This window comes from Pseudorca crassidens, chromosome 8 (genome assembly GCF_039906515.1).
Source record: "Pseudorca crassidens isolate mPseCra1 chromosome 8, mPseCra1.hap1, whole genome shotgun sequence".
Classification (NCBI taxonomy): Eukaryota; Metazoa; Chordata; class Mammalia; order Artiodactyla; family Delphinidae; genus Pseudorca; species Pseudorca crassidens.
The window spans coordinates 101,777,705-101,805,450 of NC_090303.1; the positions used below are offsets into that span (position 1 = coordinate 101,777,705).

General features: G+C 42.0%; 1 protein-coding gene across 2 annotated transcripts in view; it reads left to right on the plus strand.

Moving 5' to 3' along the window:
• Positions 1-27,746, plus strand: part of GALNTL5 (polypeptide N-acetylgalactosaminyltransferase like 5) — a 125,655-nt gene that overhangs the window by 49,936 nt on the left and 47,973 nt on the right. Inside the window, exons 3-7 of one of the 2 annotated variants that reach the window (XM_067747504.1) lie at positions 1,649-1,744; positions 7,943-8,243; positions 15,454-15,574; positions 22,607-22,773; positions 25,656-25,778. In XM_067747504.1, coding sequence (XP_067603605.1) covers positions 7,946-8,243; positions 15,454-15,574; positions 22,607-22,773; positions 25,656-25,778 — 709 coding nt within the window. In that variant the 5' untranslated portion in view covers positions 1,649-1,744; positions 7,943-7,945. The remainder of the gene's footprint in view (positions 1-1,648; positions 1,745-7,942; positions 8,244-15,453; positions 15,575-22,606; positions 22,774-25,655; positions 25,779-27,746) is intronic. The other variant, XM_067747505.1, reaches the window with a different exon arrangement.

Consider the following 27,746-nt stretch of genomic DNA (forward strand, 5'->3'; position numbering starts at 1 on the left):
TCCTGTTGTGTGGCTCTGTGGCTCAGTCATTTCAGTGCTGCTTTGCGTTCTGTTACCTGTAGAAGCACAATTTATCCATTCTCCTGTTGATGGCATTAGGGTTGTTTCCAGTTGGGGGCTACTATGAATAAAAACTTACCTTTTAATATTATTATAAAAGTACAAAAAAGCACCTTCCCTTAGAGCCTGTCTGAAGGAGATTGGAAGTCATGCTTGGAGGTTTATAACTGGCTGTCGTATCTGCCCCAGGAGAGGTGTCAAAACCGCAGCCCACTCCCTTCCTCTCACATACCAGCAGATGGCTGGTCCCAGGCAAAACACTGAGTCAGCCCCTTTCATGGGGGGAGGGTCGGATCTGCTCAGACACGTTAAGAAAGAAGAAATTTTGCTAGCCTTTGGCTGAATTCAGGTACTAATATCTAAAGTTGAGTAATACAGGGTAAGAAATAAAAAGGCAGCCAGTAACTCTTTGGCTTATCTCTGTCTCTTGAGGTATTCTGAAAACTTCTTTGTTTTCTTAAGTTTATTTCAGAAGAGGCAAAAACAAGGCTTGCCCTAGAGAAGGCTAGGATTTTGACTTGCCCAATGCTAGGTTTTTCCTATTTCCTCAGCTGAGGAGAGAGAATTCTAAGACTTTCTGGAAAGACCCTTTGAACTTTGGAATTCCTGGATCCTGCCCGCTGATTGGAGCTCCCGGGCAGGGGCCTCTGGGGCTGGTGAGGAGCTGTGTGATGTCACAGGGCTTTGTGAGTTAGCCTGGGGCCGCCTGTGTTTTGAGCCCTGCCATGCGGGGCAGGGTACCCAGCACAGTCAAGTTATTTGCTCAGAGCGCATTCAGGAAAAAATTCCATCTTCCAGATCATTCAGTGTAGACTCCTGCCTAATTCCGCCTATGACTCAGCTTGGAGAATACAACTAGAGAGCAGCCAGTGGTTTTCTCAGTGGTATGTGGCTGGACTCAGTCTGCTGAAAAGTGGGAACAAAGATGGGAGGGCTGTCCTTCCACCTAGAATCAGTGGGAGCAGTGCATCAAATCACGGAATCTTGAATGGGATGCTGGCTCTGGGGATTAGGATTAAGAAGATCAGATTTTTCGGGCTGGGTTATGCCACCTTAGAGGCTTACTGGGCATCGTAATAACTTTAGTTCTTGAAAATCAGGGCCAATTCTCAGTGTATACCACAAACATACACCCTTTGTACTTCTTAGGATTTATACAAAGAGAACGTATTACTTATTCAAAAAGCGAAATAGAAAAAAAAACTCTTGGTAGTATCAGAAAGTCAGAGATCTTGTATGGAGATCGGTATTAAGATTGTTCTTGGAAAGCAAGGGATTACAAATACTGATTATTTGCAGAAAAATTAGTTGTGACATTATCTAAAGCATGGTCATGTTTTCCTGGCTCTAAAAACGAACACTTTAAAACTCAGTGACTGTAAATCCAGATTTATTTTAGGGCTTTGGTTTCTCGGTGTGCGTGTGCACATGTGTTAGTGACTACCGGCAGCGTTCTTTTTTGCTTTACTGGATTCTTTTCATTAACTCTCAGGTTTTTTTTTTTTTGAATGCATTTAAAATTTTGTTTGCTATACATACAAATCATCACTGAAATATTTTTTAACAACTTAATTCTGTATTTTTCTAGCATATGAGTTTTAGTGAAGGAAATAATTGAACATGGTTTCCTTCTGAGAATACAGAGTCGAAGAGCCAATCACAGAGCTGCGGGATCTATCTCTGGGTAGGAGAGGTTTTCTGCGTTTTGTGGGAGTGTGGGGAGGGTGTTGGGGCGGGAGGGGGAGAGATGAGGTGCATATTCCAGAGAACTAATAGGAGCTCTGCTTTAAGAAAATGCAAAATAAGACAACTGATATTAGTAAAATAAGAAATTTGGGGGGGAGGGATATTTTTATAAGTGTTCATATCTAAAGAAAATTTTCCCCCAATTTTCTTTTTTTTTTAATTTGTAAGAAAATTTTTATTTTATAATGGAGTAGAGTTGATTTACGGTGTTGTATTAGTTTCAGGTGTGCAGCAAAGTGATTCAGTTAGACATATGCATGTATCTATTCTTTCCCAAATTTTCTTAGTATGGTAGAATCTTTCTAGAGTATGGATTTATTTTATTTTTCAGTAATAATTCTATCATACGAATTCATGTGTATGTTTTGTATAGTAAACTTGGTGGCCTCCCCTCACCTATTTTCTTCTTTCACTAGTTTCTAATTGCTTTTGGGTTTTGGAGAAAATCAAAACAGATGTCTCTCAAAATTTAGACACTAATAGGAAGATGTGGTGGTAATATGTTAAAACAGCTTCATTCTCTTTTCAGTTCTTTTACTCCATCCATTTCCCCTAGTTAGAACTTATCTTCTTCTCTTACACATTCGATACATTTTCTTTGCATAATTAAATATTTCGTTTTTAGAGTGTTATTCATTCAGTCAATGAGCCTTTATTGTGCAACCAGGATCTTTGTCAGGACGTTAGATCCTGTGTCCTAGGGGAACGCTCCCATACTGATAAACTCTCCCGAATCCAGCTTTATGTCCCCTCCCTTTACCGAGCATCCTCAGGACTCAGCCCAGGCACAGGCCTCTGACTCCAGTGGGTGGTGACGCCTGGGCCCTGCAGTTCTGGGAGAACAGAGGGGGCCTCACACATTCCCGGCCAAGCTATGTTATGACTTTGTCCTCGTTACTAACCTGGTGGCCAGGAGCGGACTTGAGAGGTGACCCTGAGGGAGGGCAGGTGTTGCCTTTTGAAACGGAGGCCGCTGTGTTATTTTCAAGGAGAGGAGGAGAGCTAGCCTTTCGTGGAGAGGAGGGGCCATTGCTGTGGGTCCAGAGTGTCCGGTGGGTCTGGGGTTTCCGGCGTGTCTCCACCCATACACTCCCATCCCGAGGCTCGGTCTCCCTCCTTTCCTGGGTTGACACTAGCCAAGGTGAGAATCAACCTTCCCTTCCCTGCAGCTCAGCTGCCCTCATCAAGCCCTGCTTTCTTGCCCTTTGGTTGTAGGGATGAGTCTTTTTATACCCTGCTAAGGAGGCCCTCGGACTCAGATATTTTGCCTTAAATGGGGGACGAATAACCCTCAGCTTTCCATTACTTTTCTCAGTTGCGTCCACAGCCTCAACTACAACCATCCTGATTCCGTGGTACTTGTGGTGACCAGTCCCTGCCCTCATCTCTCAAATGTGCCAACCAGAACACTCCTTTCCGCCAGGATTCCACCCCAGGTCACCACAGCAAAGTTTTAGTGAGGAAACTGCTTCATTAAGGGGCTATCAGAATGCTGCCTTTCCACCAGCAGTGGGTCCTCAGGGAAGTCAGCTAAGGGTGACCCAGCCCCTAAACCCCATTTTAGACCGTTTCCCAGGACCACTCCTACTACCAACTCTTGTAGTTCGAGTTCCCCAGAAAACGGACTCTGAGATTTGCATGGAAGCACTTTATTGACGTGGGTTTGGCTTTCCAAAGTGAGGGAAATGGGTCAAGCAGAGGAAGAGGTTGGAGTGTGATGTGGTTGAGGGGCCCCTGCCAGTCCCGTGGGCAACTCTGGGCCGGAGGGGCCTTCAGAGTCATCCCAAAGTGAGACAAGAGGCTTCCACCCATCGACCAGTCTTTAAGCGTGAGTTCCCTCAGGGAGGGGGAACCTTGGGCAAAGCAGCTTACCTCAGCCAGAGGTCATTCTGGGGCATGGACTTGGCTGTGAGCCTTTGGCAGTAGGGGGAACAGGTGCCCACCACTGCCTAAGGCATTGTGCCCAGGTGTGTTCAGGTCTCTTTCTGGTGGTTTGAGGCCGTGGAGCCGTTATGGCCACTGGGTTCTGTTGAGCAGTATGGGTTTCCTACATGAACAAGAGCAGTAAGAACCACAGTGGATGTGCAAGCTTGTTCCTAGGGAAGGGCCAAGGTCAAAACTGTAGAAGCCAGATTCTTCCCTCGAGTCCGAGAAAGGGTAAAAGTGGGAGATGATGCTAAATGTTCCAGTGCCAGGAAGTCACTTGGGAAGAATTGGAGCATGAGAAGGAAAACCCATGCCAGAGGGACCTGGACCCAGGAGGGACCTGGAGAGCATGAGACTCGTTTCACTGATTACTTTTCCCAGGAGTCAGGACATCAGGGGACTTAAAGGGACAGGGATGGGAGCATCTATGTTCACGTGTTTGCCAGTATTGATGCTGTTTGATTTATTTTCACATTTTGTTTTCATTTTCAATCTTTTTTTTAAAATCTTTGCTTCAAAAACGTTTATCAAAGTAATACATACGTATAAAAAATAAAATAAAAACAAAATCTTAAAAGAAAGTCAGCAGGCCCTTCCCAATTCCCACACTGACCCCAACCCCAGTTCAACTCCCTAAAAACAAGAGACTCTTTAATCTGTTTCTTATGACGGTTACCTTCACATTTTAAATAATATTCTCAGACTTCTCTTTCTTGGTTTATCTATATTATACACCGACTTCATTTTTCTTACATGGCTTCTATGTTTTTTAGCTTATTTTCCAATAAATCTATGTGACTTTTTTTTTTTTTTGGTTAATACAGTTATCAGTGGTTACATCTTCATCACTCTATCAATATCGTTCCTTAGTTTTTACCATCATAGAGATCATCTACCTGCACTTCCCCACCCCCAAATAATTCATCAAATCTGATATCCTTTGGACCCATCTCCTTTGTGGGGTAGGGGTGCAGCGCCCGGAGCTCAACACCAGCTTCTGTTCCAATCTCTGCTGGTTGCACCCTAAGCCCACTTCACACCTGCCCTCCGAGACTGCTCTGCGTCTCTCCTGGGTTGAATCCACTACCCTGGGTCCTTGTGCTCTTTGTTTATTCTTTGTCTTGTTGGCACTTACAATCCACACATAGTTTCCCAAAAAGGAAGGCAAGGAGTGTAATTTGTTTTTGAAAACATCTTTATTCTACTCTCAAGCTTTATTAAATTTTGACTAGATATAGAAATCTAGCTGGAATATCATTTAACAGAATTTTGAAGCCATTTCTCTGCAGTTTTTCAGAACCCAACAGTGCTGTTGAGAAATTTGATCTCATTCTGCTTCTCCTTCTCGTATATGTCACCTGTTTCTCCTGCCTCTGGAAGTTTTTAGGATCTTTTTGCATCGACCGCATTGGCCATCCTATGGGCCCTTTTAGTTCTGGGGGAAATGTTTGTATTATTTATTTGATGCTTTTCTCCTCTTTTCTCTGATCACCTTTTGGAACCCTCTGCACTAGTTGGATGTTATATCGATACTTCGTAGAATGAAATATCACATCTCTCATTTTTTTCCCCTCTTTCTCATTTATTTGTGCTTCCAGAGTATTCCTTTCATGCTATTTAACAACCTTCTGATGATTTTTAATTTTAGCGATCATGCCTTAAGTTTCAGCAGCCTCTTTTTGTTCTCTAAGTGTTCCTTTTTCAAGCCTGCTTCTCTGGTTTCATAAATGTAATGTCTTCTTAGCTCTCTCTGAACAATCAAAATCAGTGTTTTGATGTTTCGAAAGCTCTCATTTGCTGTTCCCCTTTTCTGGTTCAATTTGTATTTTCTTTCTTTCTGAAGGCTTCCCTCAAGCACCTCAGCCAGTCCTTGGCGTCTGTACTAGTTTACTAGGGCAACCGCAACGAAGTCCCTTAGACTGGGTGGCTTGAACGATAGACGTTTATTTTCTCACAATTCTGGAACCCAGAAGTACGAGGTCAAGGTGTCAGCAGGGTTGGTGTCTTCTGAAGCCTCTCTCCTTGGCTTGCAGACGGCCAGCTTCTCACTGTGTCCTCAAATGACCTTTCCTCTGTGCCTGCACCCTTGGTGTTTCTTCCCCTTCTTATAAGGACACCAGTCCTGTTGGATCAGGGCCCACCCTAATGACTTCATTTAAACTTCATTACTAAAGACCCCATCTCCAAATACCGTCACGTTGGGAGTTAGGACTTCAACACATGAATTTAGGGAGACACAATTCAGTCCATAACAGCATTCCATTCCAGCGGAAAAGTGAGACTGTAACACGCTGTCGGGAACCTCTGGGTGTTGGGCTCACCCCCTCCCACAGGTGTCCTGTCTTCACAGTGACACGTGGGGGGTCGGCTGCTTTCTTGGGCACCCCTTACGCTTCACTGTGAGGGGGGCTTTTCTCTGGGGCCTGTCTTCTCATCACAGAATAATTCTCCCCTCTCCTACCTCAGGTTGAGCAGCCTGGCTGCTGGGATCCTGTGCGTGAAGCGGGAAAGAGAGCCAGGTGACTCCCCTGACCTCAGCCTCAAGCTTCCTTCTGTGGAGGCTGAGCCTCTGCAGTCCCATTTCTCCAGAGAAGAAATTACCAGACTCTTGTCTGACTTTTCTGTGCAGGGAGGGGTGTCCAGAGCCGACTGTTCTGCATGGAAGCATGTGACCTTTTCCAAAGCCTCCCCTCATGCCCCCGGACAAGCCTGGGCCTCCAAACCCTGAGCTGCCCTGGGATCTGCTAGACGCGTATCTGTCTCAGAGTCCTCGCTCCGCCCACCCGTGACTCCCTCTGTCCTTCCAAGTCATGGTCACACGGCCAATAGTGTGTCTTCCAAACCTGTACTGACATCGCCGTGCATTTTTCTCTCTACCACTCTTTTCCCAGGAGAGCTTTCAGCTTCATTTTTGTTCACAGTTGAGTCAGGAGGGAGAGGACACAGACACACATATTCAATCTATCAACTTTAAAGGAAGCCTCTCAAGACTTTCTTTTTGGATAAATTATGAAATATTTCAAACATAGGAGAAATACAGAGAGGAATGTCAGGAACACTCTGTGTGCACGTCATCAAGCTTTATCAAACCTCCTCATTTTGCCATATTTGCTTCAGAACTTTTAAAAAGTAAGCATTAAGGGGAATTCCCTGGCGGTCCAGTGGTTACTACTCCTCACTTTCACTGCCGAGGGCCCAGGTTCAATCCCTGGTCGGGGAACTAAGATCCCACAACCCACGACCAAAATAAAAAGCATTAAGGACACAGTCCGAGCTCTTTATCCTCCTCCTGACGCCCTCCCACACAGAGGTTATCACTATCCTGTATTTTTCCTATATTTGTGTAGACCGTGCACACGCATGGTATTTTCCCCTAACATTTGCTACCCTCAAGCGTACGCATAAACAATTGCACTGCTTTTCGTGTTTTCCAAATTTATATAGGTAACATCATACCCTACTTGTCTTTTGTGCAACATTATGTTTTTTAGATTTTACGATATTAATCCGTGTCGCTCCAGTAGGTTCATTTCCAATGCTGAATGAACAGCCTCAGTTTATCAGTTCTTCTGTTGAGGGAAACTAGAGTTGTATCTACTTTCTACCACAAACATGACTCCAGTAAATGTTCTTGTACATGTCTCCTGGCGAGAGTCTCTTTGGGGTGTATTTCTAGGGAGGGAACTACTTCCACATTCCCTATGTATAGATGCAACCTGCAGAGATTGCAGAGTGGCTGTACCATTTCACAGTCCCATCAGGGGGGTCCGCACTTCTCACTGCCCACTTTCTTTCCACCATGGGATAGTGCATGTTTTTACATTTCTAACAGTCTGATTAGTGTCAAATCAGCTTTTTAAAACAGAGACCTGTGCCATCACTCCTAGATGCGTCGAGAAGGTGGAAGGGATGAGAAACCCTTCTTTCACATTGTTTGCTTTAGTTTGATCTCAGGAGTCTGGGTCAATGACTTTAAATGATAGTGTATGTTTTATAAGCACGTTATACATTTTCATGTTAAGAAATCTGATGAATATCAGTTTTAAGAGTTTTTTTAAAGGATACACTTTCTCGTATCAAAGTATATGATAAGCGCTGATATCAAAATAATCCTGTTTTTAAAGCACTGTAAATTGAATTTAAGCCAAGTCGATGATCTCTAAACCATCAAAATAGCTAATACAGCTTCTCTTAAATCCTTCTGGTTTAGGAAATGTTAAAATGGACCTTCAAAAATGCTAGGTTTACAATGAGGAATGTTATAATTCAATGTTTACTCTATGGATCCTTGACACTTGGGATCTGGACAGCCATCTTTAGTATTTATTTTCACCGTAATCCTGTGAAGAATGAGGAGAAGAAGATCCAGGAGAAAGGAAAGCCATTAATTTGGTCCCTTGGGAAGAAATTGCAAACTACACATGGCTCAGTGCAAATACCAAGACCTTATGTAAGAGTCAAAAGGCCTAATGAAGATGAAACTACAGAACAGAAGTCATTTTTAAAATTAGGTAAGTATTTTGATTTCCTCTGTTATCCATTTTAAGGGGAAAATATACCATAAATTTAATAACTGGGAAGAGTGAGAGAATGTCCTTTTTTAGAGCAATTCAATTTTAAATTATGAAATATTTCTCAGATATATTCATATATATTCATACACACACACACACACACATACACACAGAGAAAATAATAAAACAGGCTTGTATATATTTACCACCTAAATTTAACAATTTTTATGTAGTTTGCTGTATCTGTTTCAGATAGCTTTCTGTGTTTCAAAGAAATAAATTTTAATAGGTACAGTAAAAACTTCACCCCAATTCTTCCTCCTCCTTAGAGATCTTCCTCATTTCTTTTATGTATTTTCTTTAAGAAAAATACAGTATGTCTTTTTAAACATAAATTTATTTATTTATTTAGGCTGCGTTGGGTCTTTGTTGCTTGTTGCTGTGCACGGGCTTTCTCTAGTTGTGGCGAGTGGGGGCTACTCTTCATTGTGGTGCGCAGGCTTCTCATTGCGGTGGCTTCTCTTGTTGCAGAGCACGAGCTCTAGGCACGCGGGCTTCAGTAGTTGTGCCACGTGGGCTCAGTAGTTGTGCCACGTGGGCTCAGTAGTTGTGCCACGTGGGCTGCAGTAGTTGTGGCTCACAGGCTCTAGAGTGCAGGCTCAGTAGTTGTGGCACACGGGCTTAGTTGCTCCGCGGCATGTGGGATCTTCCCGGACCAGGGCTTGAACCCGTGTCCCCTGCATTGGCAGGTGGATTCTTCACCACTGCGCCACCAGGGAAGACCCATAGTATGTATTTTTAATATATTTGTAGCTATTCTGGAATGAATTGCAATGCCACTATGGGTATTAACATGTAAGTCTTTGTATAAGCATATTTTGTTTCTCTCAGGTAAATACCTAGGTATGGGATGGATGGGTCATATGGTAGCTGTATGCTTAACTGTAAAGAAAATGACAAACCGGTTTCCAAAGGAAGGGTGCCATTTTATATTTCCTTCAGCAGTGGATGAGAATTGCATTTTCTCCAGGTTTGGCCAACACTTGACATGGTCAGATTTTTAGATTTTAACCATTCTAATGGGTGAGTAATGGTATCATTGTGGCCTTAATGTGCATTTCCCCACAACTAAGGATTTTGAACACCTTTTCATGTGCTTAATGGCCCCACGTACATCTCCTTTTGTTAAGTGTCTCTCCAAGTCTTCTGTCCCTTTTTAAATTGGGATGTCTGTCTTCTGATTTCTAAGACTTTTAAAATATATTCTGGTATCAAATCCTTTGATTTGTGAGTTGCAAATATTTTGCACAAGTCTGTGCCTTGTCTTTTCATTCTCTCTTTTTTTTAATTGAGATATAATTGATATATATCATTGTATTCATTTTAGGTGTACAACACAATGATTTTTATATATGTATATATTGCAAAATGGTTACCACAATAAATTTAATTAATATACGTTATCACACATAGTTACCATTTTTTTTCTTGTGATGATAACTTTTTTCTTGTTTTTCTTTTTTTACTGTTAATATACAATTTATTCTTATATTCCAAGAGGAGAATGTTTTCTAATTTCTACAGTTGAAAACAAGATTATTTATAATCACATAATTCACCATTATTATTCATTACATTTTCTTTGGAAAGGATAAAAGTTATCTCAGTACTTCAAGAGGTAACTTAAGGTATACTCTCTTAGCAACTTGCAAGTATATAAAACAGTGTGCTGACTAGAGTCACCATGCCGGGCATCTTCATTCTCCTCCGAGTGGTTTCATTCAAGAAGCAAGATTTTAAATTTCTGTGGTCAATTTATCACATTTTCTTGTGTGGTTTATGTTTTTTATGTTTTATCTAAGAAATCTTTGCCTACCTCAAGTTCACAAATATTTCCTTCTATCGTCTTTTTTTTATAGAAATTTTAAAATTTTAGGTTTTACATTAACTCCGTTTTGAATTAATTTCTGTGATGCTGTGAGGTAAGGATCATAGTTCATTTTTCCATATGGATCCAACACCATTTGTTGAAAAACTTTCCTTTTGCCATCTTGGTTCCTTTATCAAAAATAAATTGGCCAGGGCTTCCCTGGTGGCACACTGGTTAAGAATCCGCCTGCCAGTGCAGGGGACATACATTCGAACCCTGGTCCGGGAAGATCCCACATGCTGCGGAGCAATTAAGCCGTGTGCCACGGCTACTGCGCCTGCACTCTAGAGCCCGTGAGCCACAACTACTGCGCCTGCGTGCCACAACTACTGAAGCCCGTGCGCCTAGAGCCCATGCTCCGCAAAGAGAGAAGCCACCGCAATGAGAAGTCCGCGCACCGCAACCAAGAGTAGCCCCCACTCACCCCAACTAGAGAAAGCCCACGCACAGCAAAGAAGACCCAATGCAGCCTAAAATAAATATATTTATTTTTAAAAAATCAATTGGCCATTTTTGTTGGATCTGTTTCTGAACGCTATTCTCATTCTTTTTAGAAATTGTTTTGGTTACTCTAGGTCTTTTGCTTGTCCGTATATATTTTAGAAACAGCTTGTCAATTTCTACAAAAAAGCCTGCTGGTATTTTGAATGGAATTGAATTGAGTCTATAGATCAGTCTGGGGAGAATTAATATCTTAATAATATTGCTTTACCTGCATCCCACATATTTTAATATGTTGAATTTTCATTTTCATTCCATTCTGTGTATTTTTATATTCCCTTTGAGACTTTCTTCTTGGATTATTTGGAAATAGACTGTTTAATTTCCAAGTGTTTTGAATAATGTTCTGTCTTTCTATAATTGACGTCCAGTTTGATTCCGCCGTAGTCACAAAATATACGCTATGATTCCGATTCTTTTAGGGTTTTTTTGAGGTTTGTTTTATGATCCAGGATATGGCCTATCTTGGTGAATGCTCCATGGATACTTTGAAAAAAAATGTGTATTCCAGTATTGTTAGGGGAAGTGTTTTATGTATATGTAATCTCAGTCATATCCGGTTGATTGGTTGTATTGTTCAATTCTTATGTATCCTTGCTGAGTTTTTGGCTAGTAGTTCTGACAACTGCTAAGAGTGGGTGTTGAAGAGCTCAATTATAATCATGGGTCTGTCTGTTTCTCCTTTCAACCCTATGCGTTTTTGTTTCATGTATTTTGAGACTCTTTTTTGGTATGTTTCTATTTAGGATCATCATATATTACTGGTAGGCTGATCTTTTATCAGTATATACTGTCTCTCTTTGTCTCTAGTAATTTTCTTTGTTCTAAAGTCTATTTTATCTGACATTAATGTAGTTAGTCCTGCTTTTAAAATTATTTGCAAGATGTATCTTTTTCTATCCTTTTACTTTCAATCCACCTACATCACATCGAGGGGAGTTTCTTGTAGACAGCATATTGTTAGAATATTTTTTTTTTTTTTTTGCGGTACATGGGCCTCTCACTGTTGTGGCCTCTCTGGTTGCGGAGCACAGGCTCCGGACACGCAGGCTCAGCGGCCATGGCTCACGGGCCCAGCCGCTTCACGGCATGTGGGATCTTCCCAGACCGGGGCACGAACCCGTGTCCCCCGCATTGGCAGGGGGACTCTCAACCACTGCGCCACCAGCGAAGCCCAGAGCATATTTTTTAATGCACTCTGACAGTCTATGTCTTTAACTGATATATTTAGATCATTTGCATTTAATATAATTTTTCATACGTTAAGGTTTAAGTCAGCCATTTTATTATTTTTTTGTTTGCTTCTTCCATTTCTCATTCTTCTGTTCTCTTTTCTTACCTTATTGTGAGTTACCTGAACATGTGTCAGAATCCCGTCTTGATTTACTTCCAGTATTCTTTTAATGTATTGCTTCGTGTAGCTCTGTTCGTGGTTGCTCTAGGTATTAACATGATACGTATGTAACTCACTGAGGTCTCCTTGAATCAATGTTTTGCCACTTCCAGTAAAGCGTAAAAAGCAAAGTCCATTAGCATCCTCCATTTTAAAATACGATTGTCTTCAGCATTTCCTCCGTGTACATGGATCACCACATCAGATGGTGTTGTAGTGTCTGCTCCAATCACTGAGTGAGACTTAAGAAACTCACGAGCACAGGCTAGTATATTTTTTACCCTTTTGGATGTTCTTTTTTCTTTTCTGAGGTTGCAACCCTTCATCTGCTATGATTTTCCTTTTTTGGTTTACAGAACTTTCTTTTTCGATTCTTTGAGGGTGGGTTTGCTAGTCACAAATTCTTAGTGTTTCTTCATCTGAACGTATCTTTATTTTTCTCATGATTCCCGAAGGATATTTTTGCTGACCTAGGCTTTGCTGATGATAGTTCTTTCTGTTCAGCACTCGAAAATGTTTTCTCACTTCCTTCTGTCCTCCACGATTCAGACGAGAAATCCACAGACATTCAGATCTCTCCTCTGTGAGTACTGCCTCCTTTCCATCTGCAGCTTTTGAGGGTTTTCTTTCGTCTGGAGTTTTCAGAAGCTTAATTATGATGTGGCATGGATTTCTTTGGTGTATCCTACTTGGGAGTTTCCTCAGCCTCTTGAAGCTGTAGATGTCCATCTTTCACCAAATTCGTGAACTTTTCTACTATTATTTTTTTTTTTTTTTTTTTGTGGTACACGGGCCTCTCACTGTTGTGGCCTCTCCCGTTGCGGAGCACAGGCCCCGGACGCACAGGCTCAGCGGCCATGGCTCACGGGCCCAGCCGCTCCGCTGCATGTGGGATCTTCCCAGACCGGGGCACGAACCCGTGTCCCCTGCATTGGCAGGCGGACTCTCAACCACTGCGCCACCAGGGAAGCCCTCTACTATTATTTTTTAAGAGTACTTTTTCATTCCTCACTCTCCTATCCTTCTGAGACTCCAATAATACGAATATTAGCTCTTTTGTTGTTAGTTCACAGGTCCCTGAGACTCTCTTCATTTTTTTTTTTAGTCTATTTTCTCCATTGCTCAGAGTAGGTGGATTCTGTTACCACTATTCTACTTAATATTAAGCCCATCTAGCGAGTTTTTATTAGGTTATTTTTAGTTCTATAATTTCCATTTGGTTCTTTTTTATAACTTCTATTTCTTTGCTGAGATTTCCCCTTTTTCTGTTTCTGAGCATTTTTATGATGGCTGCTTTAGGATCTGAGATCATTCTGACCTCTGATTCATCTTGGTATTGACATCTGTCAATTGTCTTTTCCTATTCAATTTGAGATCTCCCTGGTTCTTTGTACGAGAGATTTTTGATTGTATCCTGGACATTTTGGAGATTATGAAACTCTGGGTCCTGTTTAAGCTTCTTTGTTAGGCCGACCTCTGTTAAGATGCAGCACAAGGACCAGGTGGGTGGGTGTGTTTGCTTCCTTCTGGGCCTGCCGACTCCACCCTGGCAACCGTGGAGCGTGGGCACTGCCACGCTGTGGATGGTGGAGGGGACGTTCAGCAGCCCCATTGGGGAAATGGGCGCTGATTTGCATGACATTGTTGTCTCTGAGTTCAGCTCCCCAGTGGGCCTCCCTGATGCCAGGGTCAGGAGATGGGGTAAGCAGAGTATCAACTATCCTGCTTTGCACAACCTGCTGCCATTGAGGGTGGAGGTTCAGCTCTCCCCGGGCCCCCATGGATATGAGGGGCAGTGGGTACATGGCGTAGTGACTAGCCTCACCTTGCACCATGTCGTTAAGCCTTGCTGCTGCCAGGTGGGACTGGAGGCTCAGCACGCCACTGACAAGACACTACCTTAGGGAGAATCAGAGCACCACCTGCTTCTACCAGGCAGGCTTCTGGAAGACCAGCTCCCTGCTCAGCCCACCCACACCATCCAGACAGGTAATCAGAACACTGCCTTCTTCTGCCAGGAAGGGGGATGGAAGGCTAGGTTATGCTGAGGGGAGAGGAGCACGGCCCCTTGTTCCCTTGGAGTAGAGGTGGATGCGCTCCTTGCTCTCCCCACTGGAGCCAACAGGGGGTGGTGTGGTTCTCCCGTTGGTGCTTGATTGGACTAGAGTGGGTGCTGCCAGAGGGTTTCTGTGGTTAGTTGTCCTTTTTCCTGGCCCTGTGGCTGGAGGAACAGGCTTATCCTGGCGCTTGTTTTGTCTGTGCCCATTAGTGGTTCCACCTGCAGCCTTTGACAGCCCCCTGTCTGGGATTTACGGGAGGCAACAAAGAAATCAGGAGCCCACCATGTCCTTGCCCCTGTCCTGGGGCTCCCAGGCAACCTGCCTCCTTACACTCGCCTTTCAGAGCCAAGGAGTTTTTAGGTGTAAGAAAGAAGACCGAGGGGAAATGGGGTCACTTTTTGATGGGAATCCTCTTTATATCCAGTATAGAATTTATACCAGTTTTGGAAAACACCCTTCGGGCATTGGAAAAGAAAGTTTATTCTCTCAAAAACAAAGCACAACCTAAAATCTACTAAGGAAACTTAACTAATTACGTTATTCAAGTTTCTAACTTTTTGTCTGATTCAGAGTTGTTCTGAAAAACTTCCATTACCGTTCGTTTGTGGCAACATATATTGATATTTCGAACAATTTTTCTTTAAGTATTTTGTTGCAGCATTATTTGATGTCTACAAGCTCTTTACTATTAAACCTTTACTGTGACTTATTGTGAGTATAAATGACCTGGATTGTCCTTCCCGTGAATTCTATGCTTTAAAAATGATTTTGACTCCTGTAGTCTTTGACCGTTCTCTCGCTTTTAACCATGTTAGTTCATCTTATTTATCGTTTATGGTTACATTTCGTTTTTTATTACCATCTAAGAGTTTTTTATCTTTTAACAGGAAATCTATGCCAACTTCATTTATTGCTATGACTGATAGGTTTGGGTTATCCTCTGTCATCTTGTATTATTCTCTCAAACGGAGTTTTGGGAGAGGGGCTTCAGCTCCCATTCTCCCACCTTCCCTAGATCCCTCAGTTAATATAATTTCACACGACAGTTGCAAATCATGATGGGACCAAGGAGGCTGAGCACTTCCTTCTCTGGAGAAACTGAATGACTCTAGAGTAGCTTGTTGTTCATACTTTGCTAAGGAATCTGCTTTGATTTCTGTGAATACTTTGATTTTAACCTTGTCATCTGGGAGTAGTTTCGGTTCCAGGGAAACTACTCTGACATGTTATAAAAGGAGTGAATTCAGGATATGGTTGTTATTGTCCTTTATCAACGTGATGGTAGTAAACCTATACTTATGTGACTAATACCTTTTCTTGCAGGTAAGGATTTTAAGTATTTGGACCCAGAACTTATTCATGGATATTCAAAATATGGATTTAATTCCATTATCAGTAAAAACTTGGGCAACTACAGAGATGTGCCAGACACCAGGAATAAAATGTATGTTCCTCCTTATATATTTTTTTACATATTACATAGTTTCAGATATACAACATAATGATTTGATATTTGTATATGTTGCAAAATGATCATTACAGTAAGTCTAGTTAACATCGGTCCCTATACATAGATACAAAAAAGATTTTTTTCTTGTGATGAGAACTTTTAAGATCTTTCTTAGTAACTTTCAAATATGCAATACAGTATTATTAACTACAGTCACCATGCTATACATTACATCCCTGTGACATTTATTTTATAACTGGAAGTTTGTACGTTTTGACCTCCTTCACCCATTTCACCCGCCCCCTGCCTCTGGTGACCACCAATCTGTTCTCTGTATCTTGAGCTTGTTTTTTTTTTGGGGGGGGGGGGAGGCGGGTTGTGTTTTGTTTGTTTGAGATTCTACATGTGAGAGCATATGGTATTTGTCTTTCTCTGACTTGTTTCACTAGCATAATGCCCTCAAGATCCATTCGTGTTATTGCAAATGGCAAGATTTCCTCCTTTTTTATGGCTGAATTATATATATAGATATAGATGTAGATATATAACATATAGTATAGCTATATAGATATATATTACCTTTTCTTTATTCATCCACCCATGGACACTTAGGTTGCTCCCATGTCTTGGCTTGTAAATAATGCTGTAATGTGAACATGGGGGGTGCATGTATCTTTTTGAGTTAGTGCTTTTGTTTTCTTTAGGTAAATACCCAGAATTGGAATTGCTGGGTCATATGGCAGTTCTATTTTTAATTTTTTGAGGAACTTCCATACTGGTTTTCCATAGTGGCTGCACCAATTTACATTCCTACCAAAGGCACACAAGGGTTCCCTTTTCTCCACATCCTCACCAACTCTTGTTACTTCTTGTCTTTTTGATAAGAGCCATTCAAACAGGTGTGAATTGATATCTTATTGTGGGTTTGATTTGCATTTCCCTGATGATTAGTGATGCTGAGCATCTTTTCATGTGCCTGTTGCCCATCTGTATGTCATCTTTGGAAAAGATGTCTATTCAGATCCTCTGCCCATTTTTTAATCAGATTGGTTTGTTTTTTTCAATATTGAGTTGTATGAGTTCTTTACATATGTTAGGTATTAACCCCTTATCAGATATATGATTTGCACATATTTTCTCCCATTCAGTAGGTTGACTTTTCATTTTGTTGAAGGTTTCCTTTGCTGTGCAGAAGCTTTATAGTTTGATGTAGTCCCACTTATTTATTTTTGCTTTTGTTGCCTTTGCTTTTGGTGTCAGATCCAAATAAATCAAGACTGATGTTAAGGAGCTTACTGCCTATCTTTTCTTCCAGGAGTTTTATGGTTTTAGGTCTTATATTTGTTTAATTCATTTCTAGTTAAGTTGAGGGTATGGTGTAAGATAGAGGTCCAATTTCATTTTTTTGCATGCAGCTGTTCAGTTTTTCCAACACCATTTATTAAAGAGACTGTTATTTCCCCATCATATATTCTTGGCTCCTGTGTCGTAAATTAATTGACCATATATGTGTGGGTTTATTTCTGGGCTTTCTACTCTGCTCCATTGATCTATGTGTCTTTTTATGCCAGTACCATACTGTTTTTATTACAATAGCTTTGTAATATAGTTTGAAATCAGGGAGTGTGAGTCCTCCAGCTTTGTTCTTCTTTCTCAAGATTGCTTTGACTATTTGGGGTCTTTTGTAATTCCACACAAATTCTAGTATTGTTTGTTCTATTTCTGTGAAAAATGCCGTTGTAATTTTGATAGGGATTGCATTGAACCTATAGATTGCTTTAGGAAATATGGACTTTTTTTTTTTTTTTTTTTGCGGTACACGGGCCTCTCACTGTTGTGGCCTCTCCCGTTGCGGAGCACAGGCTCCGGACGCGCAGGCTCAGCGACCATGGCTCATGGGCCCAGCTGCTCCGCGGCATGTGGGATCCTCCCAGACCGGGGCACGAACCCGTGTCCCCTGCATCGGCAGGCGGACTCTCAACCACTGTGTCACCAGGGAAGCCCTCCATTTCAGCTTTGCCTTACTTTAAAATTCATATTATTATTTTCACTGAACTAGAGAAATACTTGATACAAATCTTTGAAGAATAGATTTTTTGTTGATTGGTTTTCCAATTACATTTATTTCTCAACTTTTAAATTTTGAAATAATTTCAGACTTACAAAATTGTTGCAAAAATATTTCATAGAATTCCTGCCTAGCATTTTCTTAGATTCCCCAAATGTTAACATCGTCCATACCCTCAGAACCAGAACAATAAACAAAACCAGCAAATTAACAATACAATACCATTAGCGAATGTACAGACGGTATTCAAGTTTTTACACTTAACCCACTAGCGTCCTCTTTCTGGAAGGATCTAACCCAGGACTACAGACTGTGTGCAGGGTTCCTGTCCCCTGAGTTTCCTTTCATCTGAAACTGTTCCTAAGTCTTTATCTTCCACGACTGTGACAGTTGTAGAGATCTAACCATTTATTTTGTAGAATGCTCCTCAATTTGAGTTTGATGTTTCCTTGTGATCAAATCCGGGTCATGCATTTTTGATAGGAATACCATGGAAAGAATGTCATATCCTTCTCAGCACATTGTATTAAAAGGCACACAATGTCTCTTTGTCCCATTACTGGTGAAGTGACTTGTGGTGAAGTTAATTTGATCACTTGATTAAAACGACTGTCAGATTTTCTGCACAGTAAAATTACCATTTATCCTCTTGTAATTAATAAAGGTGCAGATTTCTTTTAAATGTTAATTGTGAAAAACCTGGAAAATATAAAAAAGCATAAAAAGGGAAACTAAAAACACACATGATCCTAGGGATTTTTCTTCTGTCTTAATGCATAAGGTGTCACCTAACTATTTTCCCCCCACTTGACACAGAGAGATCATCACTGTCAGGATATTAGTGTATATCCTTCCAGAATTTATAGACACATACACATATTTATAAGTAGACAGTAAGCATACAATATAATCATATCATTTTAATGAAAATGGGCTTTACTTTTTATATTTTATAATGTGTTTTTTTTTAACTTAACAACATATCGTGGAGAACTTTTTCAAAGCATTACACATAAAATTTGCCTCATTCATTTTAACACTTGAGAGCAGTTATCCATTGTATAAATATACAGTTTCCCCATTAATAGAAATCCTGGTTGTTTTTAATTTTTCAACTTTTCAAAAATGATGTAATAAACACTCTTGTACACATATTTTCATGCCCTCATGTTAGTATATATGGAGTAAAGATTTCTGGAATGAGATTGCTCAGCTATAGGCTCATTTTTCTTCTCTAGAATTTTATATAAATAAAATTTATGCAGCATAATTATTTTGAAATTTAGCCATGTTGTCGCAAGGAGCTCCTTTTTATTGCTGAGTAGCGCTCTACTGTACGGATGTGCTACAATTTGTTTATCCATTCATCTGTTGATAGGACAGATTGTTTCCGGTTTTTGTCTATTACAAATAAAGTTGGTATGAATATTCTTAAGACAAGTTTTGCATAACAGATGTTCTTTTTTCTCTTATGTAAATATTTTGCAAGTGGAATGGCTAGATCTTAGGGTGTATGTTTAATTTTTAAAGAAACTGCCGTTTCCCTAAAGTAGTTGTACTATCTTACATTCCCATCAGCAATGAATGAGATTTCCAATTCCTCCACATCTTTGTCAACACTTGGTATGGCCAGTATTTTGAATTTTAGCCATTCTAATAGACGTGTAGTCGGATCTCATTGTGGTTTAATTGGCATTTTCGTGATGTCTAATGATGTTGAGATCTATTTATGTGTTTATTTGCTATCTGTGTATCTTCTTTATTGAAGTTAAATTTTGCCCATTTTAAAATTGGATTGTTTTCTTATTACTGAGTTTTGAGAATTTTTTAGTATATTTTGGTATAAGATCTTTATCATATTGATGATTACATGTATTTTTTCCTAGTCTATGGCTTGTTTTTTCATTCTTTTAACAGTGCCTTTGGAAAAGCAGAAGTTTTTAATTTTGATAGAGTTCAATTGTTTAATTTTATTCTTTTTTTTTTTTTTTGCGGTACGTGGGCCTCTCACTGCTGTGGCCTCTCCCGCTGCGGAGCACAGGCTCTGGACGCGCAGGCTCAGCGGCCATGGCTCACGGGCCCAGCCGCTCTGTGGTATGTGGGATCTTCCAGGACCGGGGCCCGAACCCGTGTCCCCTGCATCGGCAGGCGGACTCTCAACCACTGCGCCACCAGGGAAGCCCTATTCTATTTTTAAATTTACTTTTGCCTAGCCCAAGATCACAAAGATTTCTCTGTTGGATTTTCTATGTAGATGGGCATGACCTATGCACTTTTACTTCTTCCTTTCTAGTCTGCGTGCTTTTCTTTTTCTTATTGCACTGGCTAAAACCTCTAATATAACGTTGAACAGAAGAGGTGAAATTGGGCAGCCTTGCTGTGCTCTTGCTCTTAACACTCAGCTTTTCATCAGTGAGTATGATGTTATCTTTAGGCTTTTCATAGATGTTCTTTTTCAGGTTTAGGAAGTTCCCTTCTATTCCTAGTTTGCTGAGAATTGTTTCACCAGGCGGCTGTTGAATTGTGTCACATCCTTTTCTGTGTATTGAGATGTGTGTATCTTTAGTTTGTGAAGATGGTAAATTATGTTGATTTTCTAGTGTTAAACAGAGGTTATATTTATGGGCTATTCCCCACTTGGTCATGATGCATTATCCTTTTTATATATTATTGAATTTGATTTGCTGAAATTTTGTTTGGAATTTTATATCAGTGTTCGTGAGGGCTATGAATTTGTATTTGTCCTGACTGTCCTTGTCTGGTTTTGTTATAGAGTAATGTTGGCCTTGTAGAATGAATTGTGAATTATTCTCTTAGCATTTAATTTTTTTTATTTTTGGCTTCATTGGGTCTTCGTTGCTGCACGTGGGCTTTCTCTAGTTGCGGTGAGCAGGGGCTACTCTTCGTTGCGGTGCGCAGCCTTCTCATTGCTGTGGCTTCTTTTGTTGCGGAGCACGGGCTCTAGGTGCGCGGGCTTCAGTAGTTGTGGCCCGCGGGCTCAGTAGTTGTGGCTCACAGGCTCTAGAGCACAGGCTTGGTAGTTGTGGCGTGCGGGCTTAGTTGCTCTGCGGCATGTGGGATCTTCCCGGACCAGGGCTTGAGCCCATGTCCCCTGCATTGGCAGGCAGATTCTCAACCACTGTGCCACCAGGGAAGCCCCTATCAATTAATTTTAGAGAAACCCATACACATGAGGCTTCTCTTAGGGATGTAACCACGTGTGACGTGGTTTCAGCCTCCTTCAATATCATTGTCCCATTCCTCCGAAGGGACTCAGTTTATAGTTTTCTGAAAATGATATACCCAGGACTGAATGTAATCCTAGAGATTGATCCGAGTAGCCTGAGTTCACCCTGGACCACCGTCTCTCTCTAGTTGGAGGCATCCTCTCTGTCTCTGTGTCTCATCTACTTGCTCTTTGGTCACACAGTGATCCTACTGGAATGCAAGCCTTTTAATCCTATCTGTTTCTGTGAGGCGACATTTTCCCACCTGACGTTTTAGGTCACGTGCAGCCTACAGCACTCGCCCCCTTTTCCCATCCTCTCAGGTCTTTTCTTGGTTCTGTCATCTCATATTCTCATTCCTTGAAGCACGAGTCCATTTCCACCCGGTAAGCATGCCTTCTATATCTTCATCTACTCTTGGATAAAAATGTTAACCAGCACAAGGTCTTCTTCTTCCAAGGTGACATCAATCCATAAATATCCTGAAAGTCTGTCCAGGATCCCTGTGGGACTGCCTGCCCAGCACGTCCTTCCCTGGGGTTTCCTACCCACTGCGCCCTTTTCACACGGCGGCAGTGCGTGGAGTGACTTTCTATTTTGACCCCACTATCTGGCCATGATGGGCACCTAAGCCAAACTGAGCCAGTGAATCCTGTCCTGTGAATTTTGGGGAAGGGGGAAGTCTTAGCAGTTTCTCCTTGGATGCTGGACTGTAGGACACACTGGCGTCAGCCGCATTTCCCACTCTGTGGAGTAAAGGAGGGAAAACAAGCCAGGTTGCAGAGAGAGAATAAGAGTCATGTAATGAGCCTTGTAGAATACTGACTGCAAGGCACTGACCTGAGCATTTTACATATATTAATTCATTGAAACTTCACAACCTATGAGGTAGGTTGATGTAGTTATTGTTATCATTATAATTATTCCCAGATGTAAAGACAAGAACAGAAATGGAGCATGTCCAGGTGGCTTTCAAGCCTCTGGTTAGAATTGCTCTTGGAGGCTCCAGGTTCCTGCCTGTTGGCTAGGTCCTGTGGGACATTTGGGTCCTTTTACAGTGAATCTCTTTCTTACGCTTAAGCTAGTTCCAGTGGGTTTGTCATTTACAACCAAAATATTTCAAAACACAACCAAATAATATAGCAATCCAAACAATACTTAACAGCTAAAAACGAATATTACTAGAATTCAGGGTCTATTCTTCTCTCAAGTGCACAAAAAAATAGTAAAACATTTTTTGTCAAAGCCTTGGAAGAAATCTAATTACACCATGTCCGTTACATTTCTTTGTTGTAATAGACTACACAAATGTAAGAACAGCACATAGGTTTTCTTTGAAGATAGAACAGTAAAGTTAATTTGAAACTTTCAGTGCGTATAAGCTTATTAATTCGTTTTTATGATAGAAACCAAAATATAGGAATAATTTGTGTTTATACTATGTTCAAAACAGAACTAATATTATCAAAGCAGAGTCTCAGGAAAAAGCAATTATTACTGGCATTAAGAAGGGAGGAATGATTTAGAAAATATTAGAACAACATAAAAAGTTTAAAGAAATTTTTGTATCTTAATTTTTGTATTTTAAATGTACTGTCACCTTACTATCATAATCATTGATTAAAGGAATAAAGAGGAAAAAATATGAATAAAGAAAGGTGTTTGAATGAGTCCTCAAAACATCTAAGGCTTTTAGATGAATCGTTTTCTTCCTCTTGCTTATGCCTGCAGGTGTCATAAAAAACGGTACCCATCCAACCTACCTACTGCCAGCGTTGTCATTTGTTTCCACAATGAAGAATTTAATGCCTTGTTTCGGACAGTGTCCAGTGTCATGACTCTCACTCCACAGCATATCCTTGAAGAGATTATTTTGGTAGATGACATGAGTGAATTTGGTAAGACAGGACGCTAATCATCTGTCTAACCTACTTTGAAGGCAGCGCTATCTCTGTGGCACTTGAGTTATTTTATACAAAGAACATTTTCCGGTGGGTTCTGAGGCAGGCATTTTGGTGCACTCGTGGCGATGTGAGAGCCGGTCCCGGTCCTTATGGAGTTGGGCTAATGGAATGGTTAGTGCTTCCATGAGACAAATGTAGGGGCAAGCTGGTCTTTAAAGGTCACGCATGACGTTCAAGAAGTGATATCTAGCAAACTTTTACATATAGGATAGATAAACAACAAGGTCCTACCGTATAGCACAGAAAACTATGTTCAATATCCTGTGATAAATCCTAATGGAAAAGAATATGTATACGTATAACTGAGTCACTTTGCTGTACAGTAGAAATTAACACAACATTGTAAATCAACTATACTTCAATAAAGTAATTTTTTTAAAAAAAGTGCTCTCTGAACTGAGGTCTGAAGGCTGAGTTGGGCTTATATCGATGGAGAGGAAGGAAAAAGTATTTTAGGCAGAGGAAATGGCATTATAAAGGCCCAGAGGCAAGAGAAAACATAGTGAGTTTGGAATAGTTGTGTATTTGATGTAGATTATGTGTGAGTATAGTGTTAGGAGGGAGGGGGTAGGCCTGAAACCAGAAACGTAAAAAGGCAGCCCCTCTTGAAGGCATTGTTTGAATTTTATTTGGAGAAAATGGGGAACGATTCCAAGGCTTAATGCAGGGAAATGACACAATCTAGGTACTTTACATGAAAGAATTCTAATCACGCCAACTACACTTAATGGCTTATTCCTCCATGTTCACTGGTTTTAAGGAACTGTGACAGTAGAAGAAAATCTGATTAACTCCATTTAGCATCTGAGATTAGCTGTCTAGTTTACAACTTTGTACAAACCTCAGGCAAGCCAGGAGGGCCCAGATTAAGGATAAGCTCTTTGAAGTCTGCAGGTTCCCTGTGAGGTGCATTTCTCATGGAAGCAATGTATCTGTATTGGATGAGTTTTCTTCCTAACAGTTTACCTAATCCACCATGAATCTGACCCACTATGGGCCGGGACAGAAAAAGAGGAGGAGAAACAGGAGGAAGAGGAACAGGCAGAGGAAGGAAAGAAGGTGTCCCGGGAGGTTCACCTCGGAGAAATAACTAGATGCGTCAACTCAAAAGTGAAAGGGAACTCAAGCTAATGTCAGCTACATTTAGGAGTTCCACTCATTGGCCAGGCACTATCACGTATGACATTATTTGTGTGAGAGCCACACAGATCAGAGGGGTCCAGTACTGTTTATTTCTGGTCTTGTGCCTAGGAGGGGATGTGGAGGGACGGCCAGCTTCCTTATCTGACCGGTACCCTGAGCAACACATCTGGCCATGTGTGGGGCAGGAAGGCCCCAGTAAAGCCATGAGCAGGGAGCTGGGTGGGATCTTTGCTGGACTGTGGAGTTCTAACTTCTCACCCAGAAGGACAAGGATCCTGCCATGGAGATGCAATTCCAGGATGACCAAGGAACCTCCCACAGCCTTTCAGATCTATGTCAGGAGTTCAGAGACATACCTGGTTCCTCAGATGTTCTTTAGGCATCAGAGGACTCACTGCTCATGGCTGAGGGATGGTTGGACTGCTGGACCGGACACTCTGCTTCTCCTCCTGGATCCACGGTCACCTGGTTGGTGGTCATTTCACCCACCCCACCAAGGAGCTTAGTCTTGGACCCACACAGAACCTCAAACAGGAAATGGGGTGTTCTGTGTCCTGATGAAGCTCAGGATTGATGTACCCCTGCTTTAATCCACAACGATTTCATGTGGGCCTTAGGAGAACTTTCTTCAACTGTAGCTAGTCTTTTCTAGCTCATAGCAGTTGGTACTGCTGATGGAGTTCCTCAGCTTGGGATAGCAGGGGTCAGGGGCCCAGACACCTGCCCCCATTGAGTTACACGAGAGGCATGTCCAGAGCTGACCTGCTACTGTCCACCTTTCTCATAGTCCTGGTACCTCTCGACTACAAGCCAACGACATGACCATCTTCTGAAGGACCCAAACCCTCTACTTCATGTCAGCAATGACCACTGCCAGAACGGCCTTATTTACTCCTAGGTCTGCCGCACAGAGTTCCTCTGGGTCCCGGATGTTGGGAGGGGTTTGCAGACATCTGAGCTGAGACACTGCCCCTACCCTGCAAGCAAAGCTGTGCGGCCTGCAGTCTGCCTCTGAGCAGGGCCCTGGCACTCTTCTTAAAGACAAGGAAAGAGATCCCTCCTTCTGACGAGACTGCAGTGAACCTGCTTCTGTTGCGCCCCAGCCTCCTGATCCAGATTCCTAGGACTTAGGAGTTTAAACCTCTGAGGCATCTGTATCCATCTCACCAGAGACTTCATATTAACCTCCAAGTATTGAGTGACCGTTAGGTACCAGGCTCTGTGCTGGGTCGTGGATTTCTTCCTCTCACTGCAGACCTGCAAGGAATATGGTACGTCTGCCTTCTCACAGATGAGGAAACTGAGACTCGAGTGGTGTGATAACCTCCCTGGGAATTATTACAGAGTTAAGAGCACGATTATTAATAATAAAGCCAAATTGCCCCAAAGAGTCATAACTCATGCTTTTTCTATTAAAATTTTAATAGTGATTTATTAAAATAGAGGTATTTCACTAGAAACACAGAAGGATGTCTGCAGTTGATTTCGATGCTGAATCCCTTTTTGTTCACGTTTTGTTCACATTTTATGCATGTTCGTCTGATAAAATTTTCTTTTAAGGTTAGAACATTTATGGAATAGCATAGTTTTTAGGAATCAATGAAAATTGTGGGAAATTGGTTTAATTTCTGTACTTATAGTTTACAATTGTCAAGTGTTGACTTTTTTTCCAGATGATTTGAAAGAGAAACTGGACTATCACCTGGAAATTTTTCGGGGAAAGATTAAATTAATAAGAAACAAAAAGAGAGAGGGACTGATTCGAGCAAGGCTGATTGGAGCATCATGTGCTTCAGGTATGAACATGTCGTTGGGAACATGACCCTGTGTCTGCATCACAGAGATCTTCCTGTCTGTATGGAAATCATCCTCGTGGAGACCCTCCACGTCTCCATATATTTCAGCCATATGAGTCTTTAATCTTCTTTTGACTCTGAGAAGATTCTGCTTCAAAACGTTAATTCGTTATTTCAAATAGAGGATATTCTTTTGCAGGGGTCATAATGTCAGCCTCCTGTCGCAGGATGAGTTCCCCCAGGTACAAACTCTGGGATGGAGTTTTAAATACATGCAGGGAACCCACTGGGGCGCTCTTGGGAACCACATAAGGGGAGCGGAAAGCAAGACTTTATGGGGAGAGTTGGGGCTGTGATGCAGCTGCCGACCTATGGGGAACTCTGAAGCTAGGAGGGTGTCAGTTCAGGGCCTCTGGCAGGCAGAGGCCAAGACGAAATGGGAGGCGTGTTTACGGAGAAATGTCTGTGAAGGATAAAGGGGAGAGGGAAAAGCGTGGACCAGAAGCTTCTGGCCTGACACCTGTGGAAAGAGGCAGGGAAAGAAAGGAAGGTTGCAAGCCCTTCAGTCTGCTGCGTGGCTCCCAGAAAGGCTCCCAGGGGCTGGTGGGGAGCCCCAGGGCAAAGACCGCCCATTGGAGGAGTCCTGCATGGGTGCCCCAGTGGCCCAGCTCTTGTTCATCCCCTGCCTGCCCCCCCCCCCCGCAGTGTGCTTAGTGATTGGCTGGGAGCCCTGGGAGGGCATGGCCTTGGTGTGTATACTGCAGAAGATCCCAAAGCCTTGGAAGCTGTCAGCCCCACTCCCCCTGGCAGGTTCTCTTGAAGGGAGGTCTGAGCAGCACACTCAGGAGCGGTGCAGAGAGGTCCCACCTGGCCCAGGTAAGGGGACCAGACAGGGACGAGGACACCCTCTGCCCCCCAGGGAGGGGGCGTCGCTTTGGACCAGGCAGCCACATCCTCGCCAAGGGCAGTTCCTGGGGAGTGGACTGAGTCCCGAGGGGAATCCGAGCATTCTGACTTTCAAGCTTCCTGGAAACCCGAATGATCAGAGGGTTGTTTGCAGAATATTACACTAGGACAAAAGACGATGGGTAATGTTTAAGCGTCTTTCCTCAGGCCATGTGGCAATCTGAGGAAATGTCTCTGTTCTTTAGCAAGGCTATTTCCTTATTGAGTAGAAGGCCAAATAAAAGCAAGATCTGATTCTTTTTTTCTATGTTGGCCTGATTGAGACCTTCTCTCATTTAACTACACAGATAATACGTATTAATTGTCCAAAACGCAACATAAACCACTAAAACTGCATGGCATGTATCTTTTCAGAACTTTGGTTTTATGCATTAATATACATGTGTGTATGTATGTACACACGTGCACACATACACACATGCACACATAGATGTGAGGATTTTTAAATATATGGAATCGTCCTATCTCTCTTGTTCTGAGACTTACTCTTTTAATTTCAATTTAATGTTTTGGAACTTTTCCCATGATGATACTTGAGACTTACCTCAATTTTTCTTTTACTGCATTGTATGGTATTCCATATGGATTCCATAACGGATTGCCATAATTTGTTTAGCCATTTGTCATTTGGTGATCTTTACTTTTTACTATTGCTCAAAAGAAAAGTTGTACGGGCAATTCTTGTACATATACCTTTGTGGGAATGAATGCTTATGCCTCTGGGATAAATTGCTAAAAGTGGAACTGCTGGGCAAAAGGGAATTCTTACTTTATTTATTTATTTATTTATTTATTTATTTTTGCGATACGCGGGCCTCTCACCGCTGCGGCCTCTCCCGTTGCGGAGCACAGGCTCCGGACACGCAGGCTCAGCGGCCATGGCTCACGGGCCCAGCCGCTCCGCGGCATGTGGGATCTTTCCGGACCGGGGCACGAACCCGTGTCCCCTGCATCGGCAGGCGGACTCGCAACCACTGCGCCACCAGGGAAGCCCGGAATTCT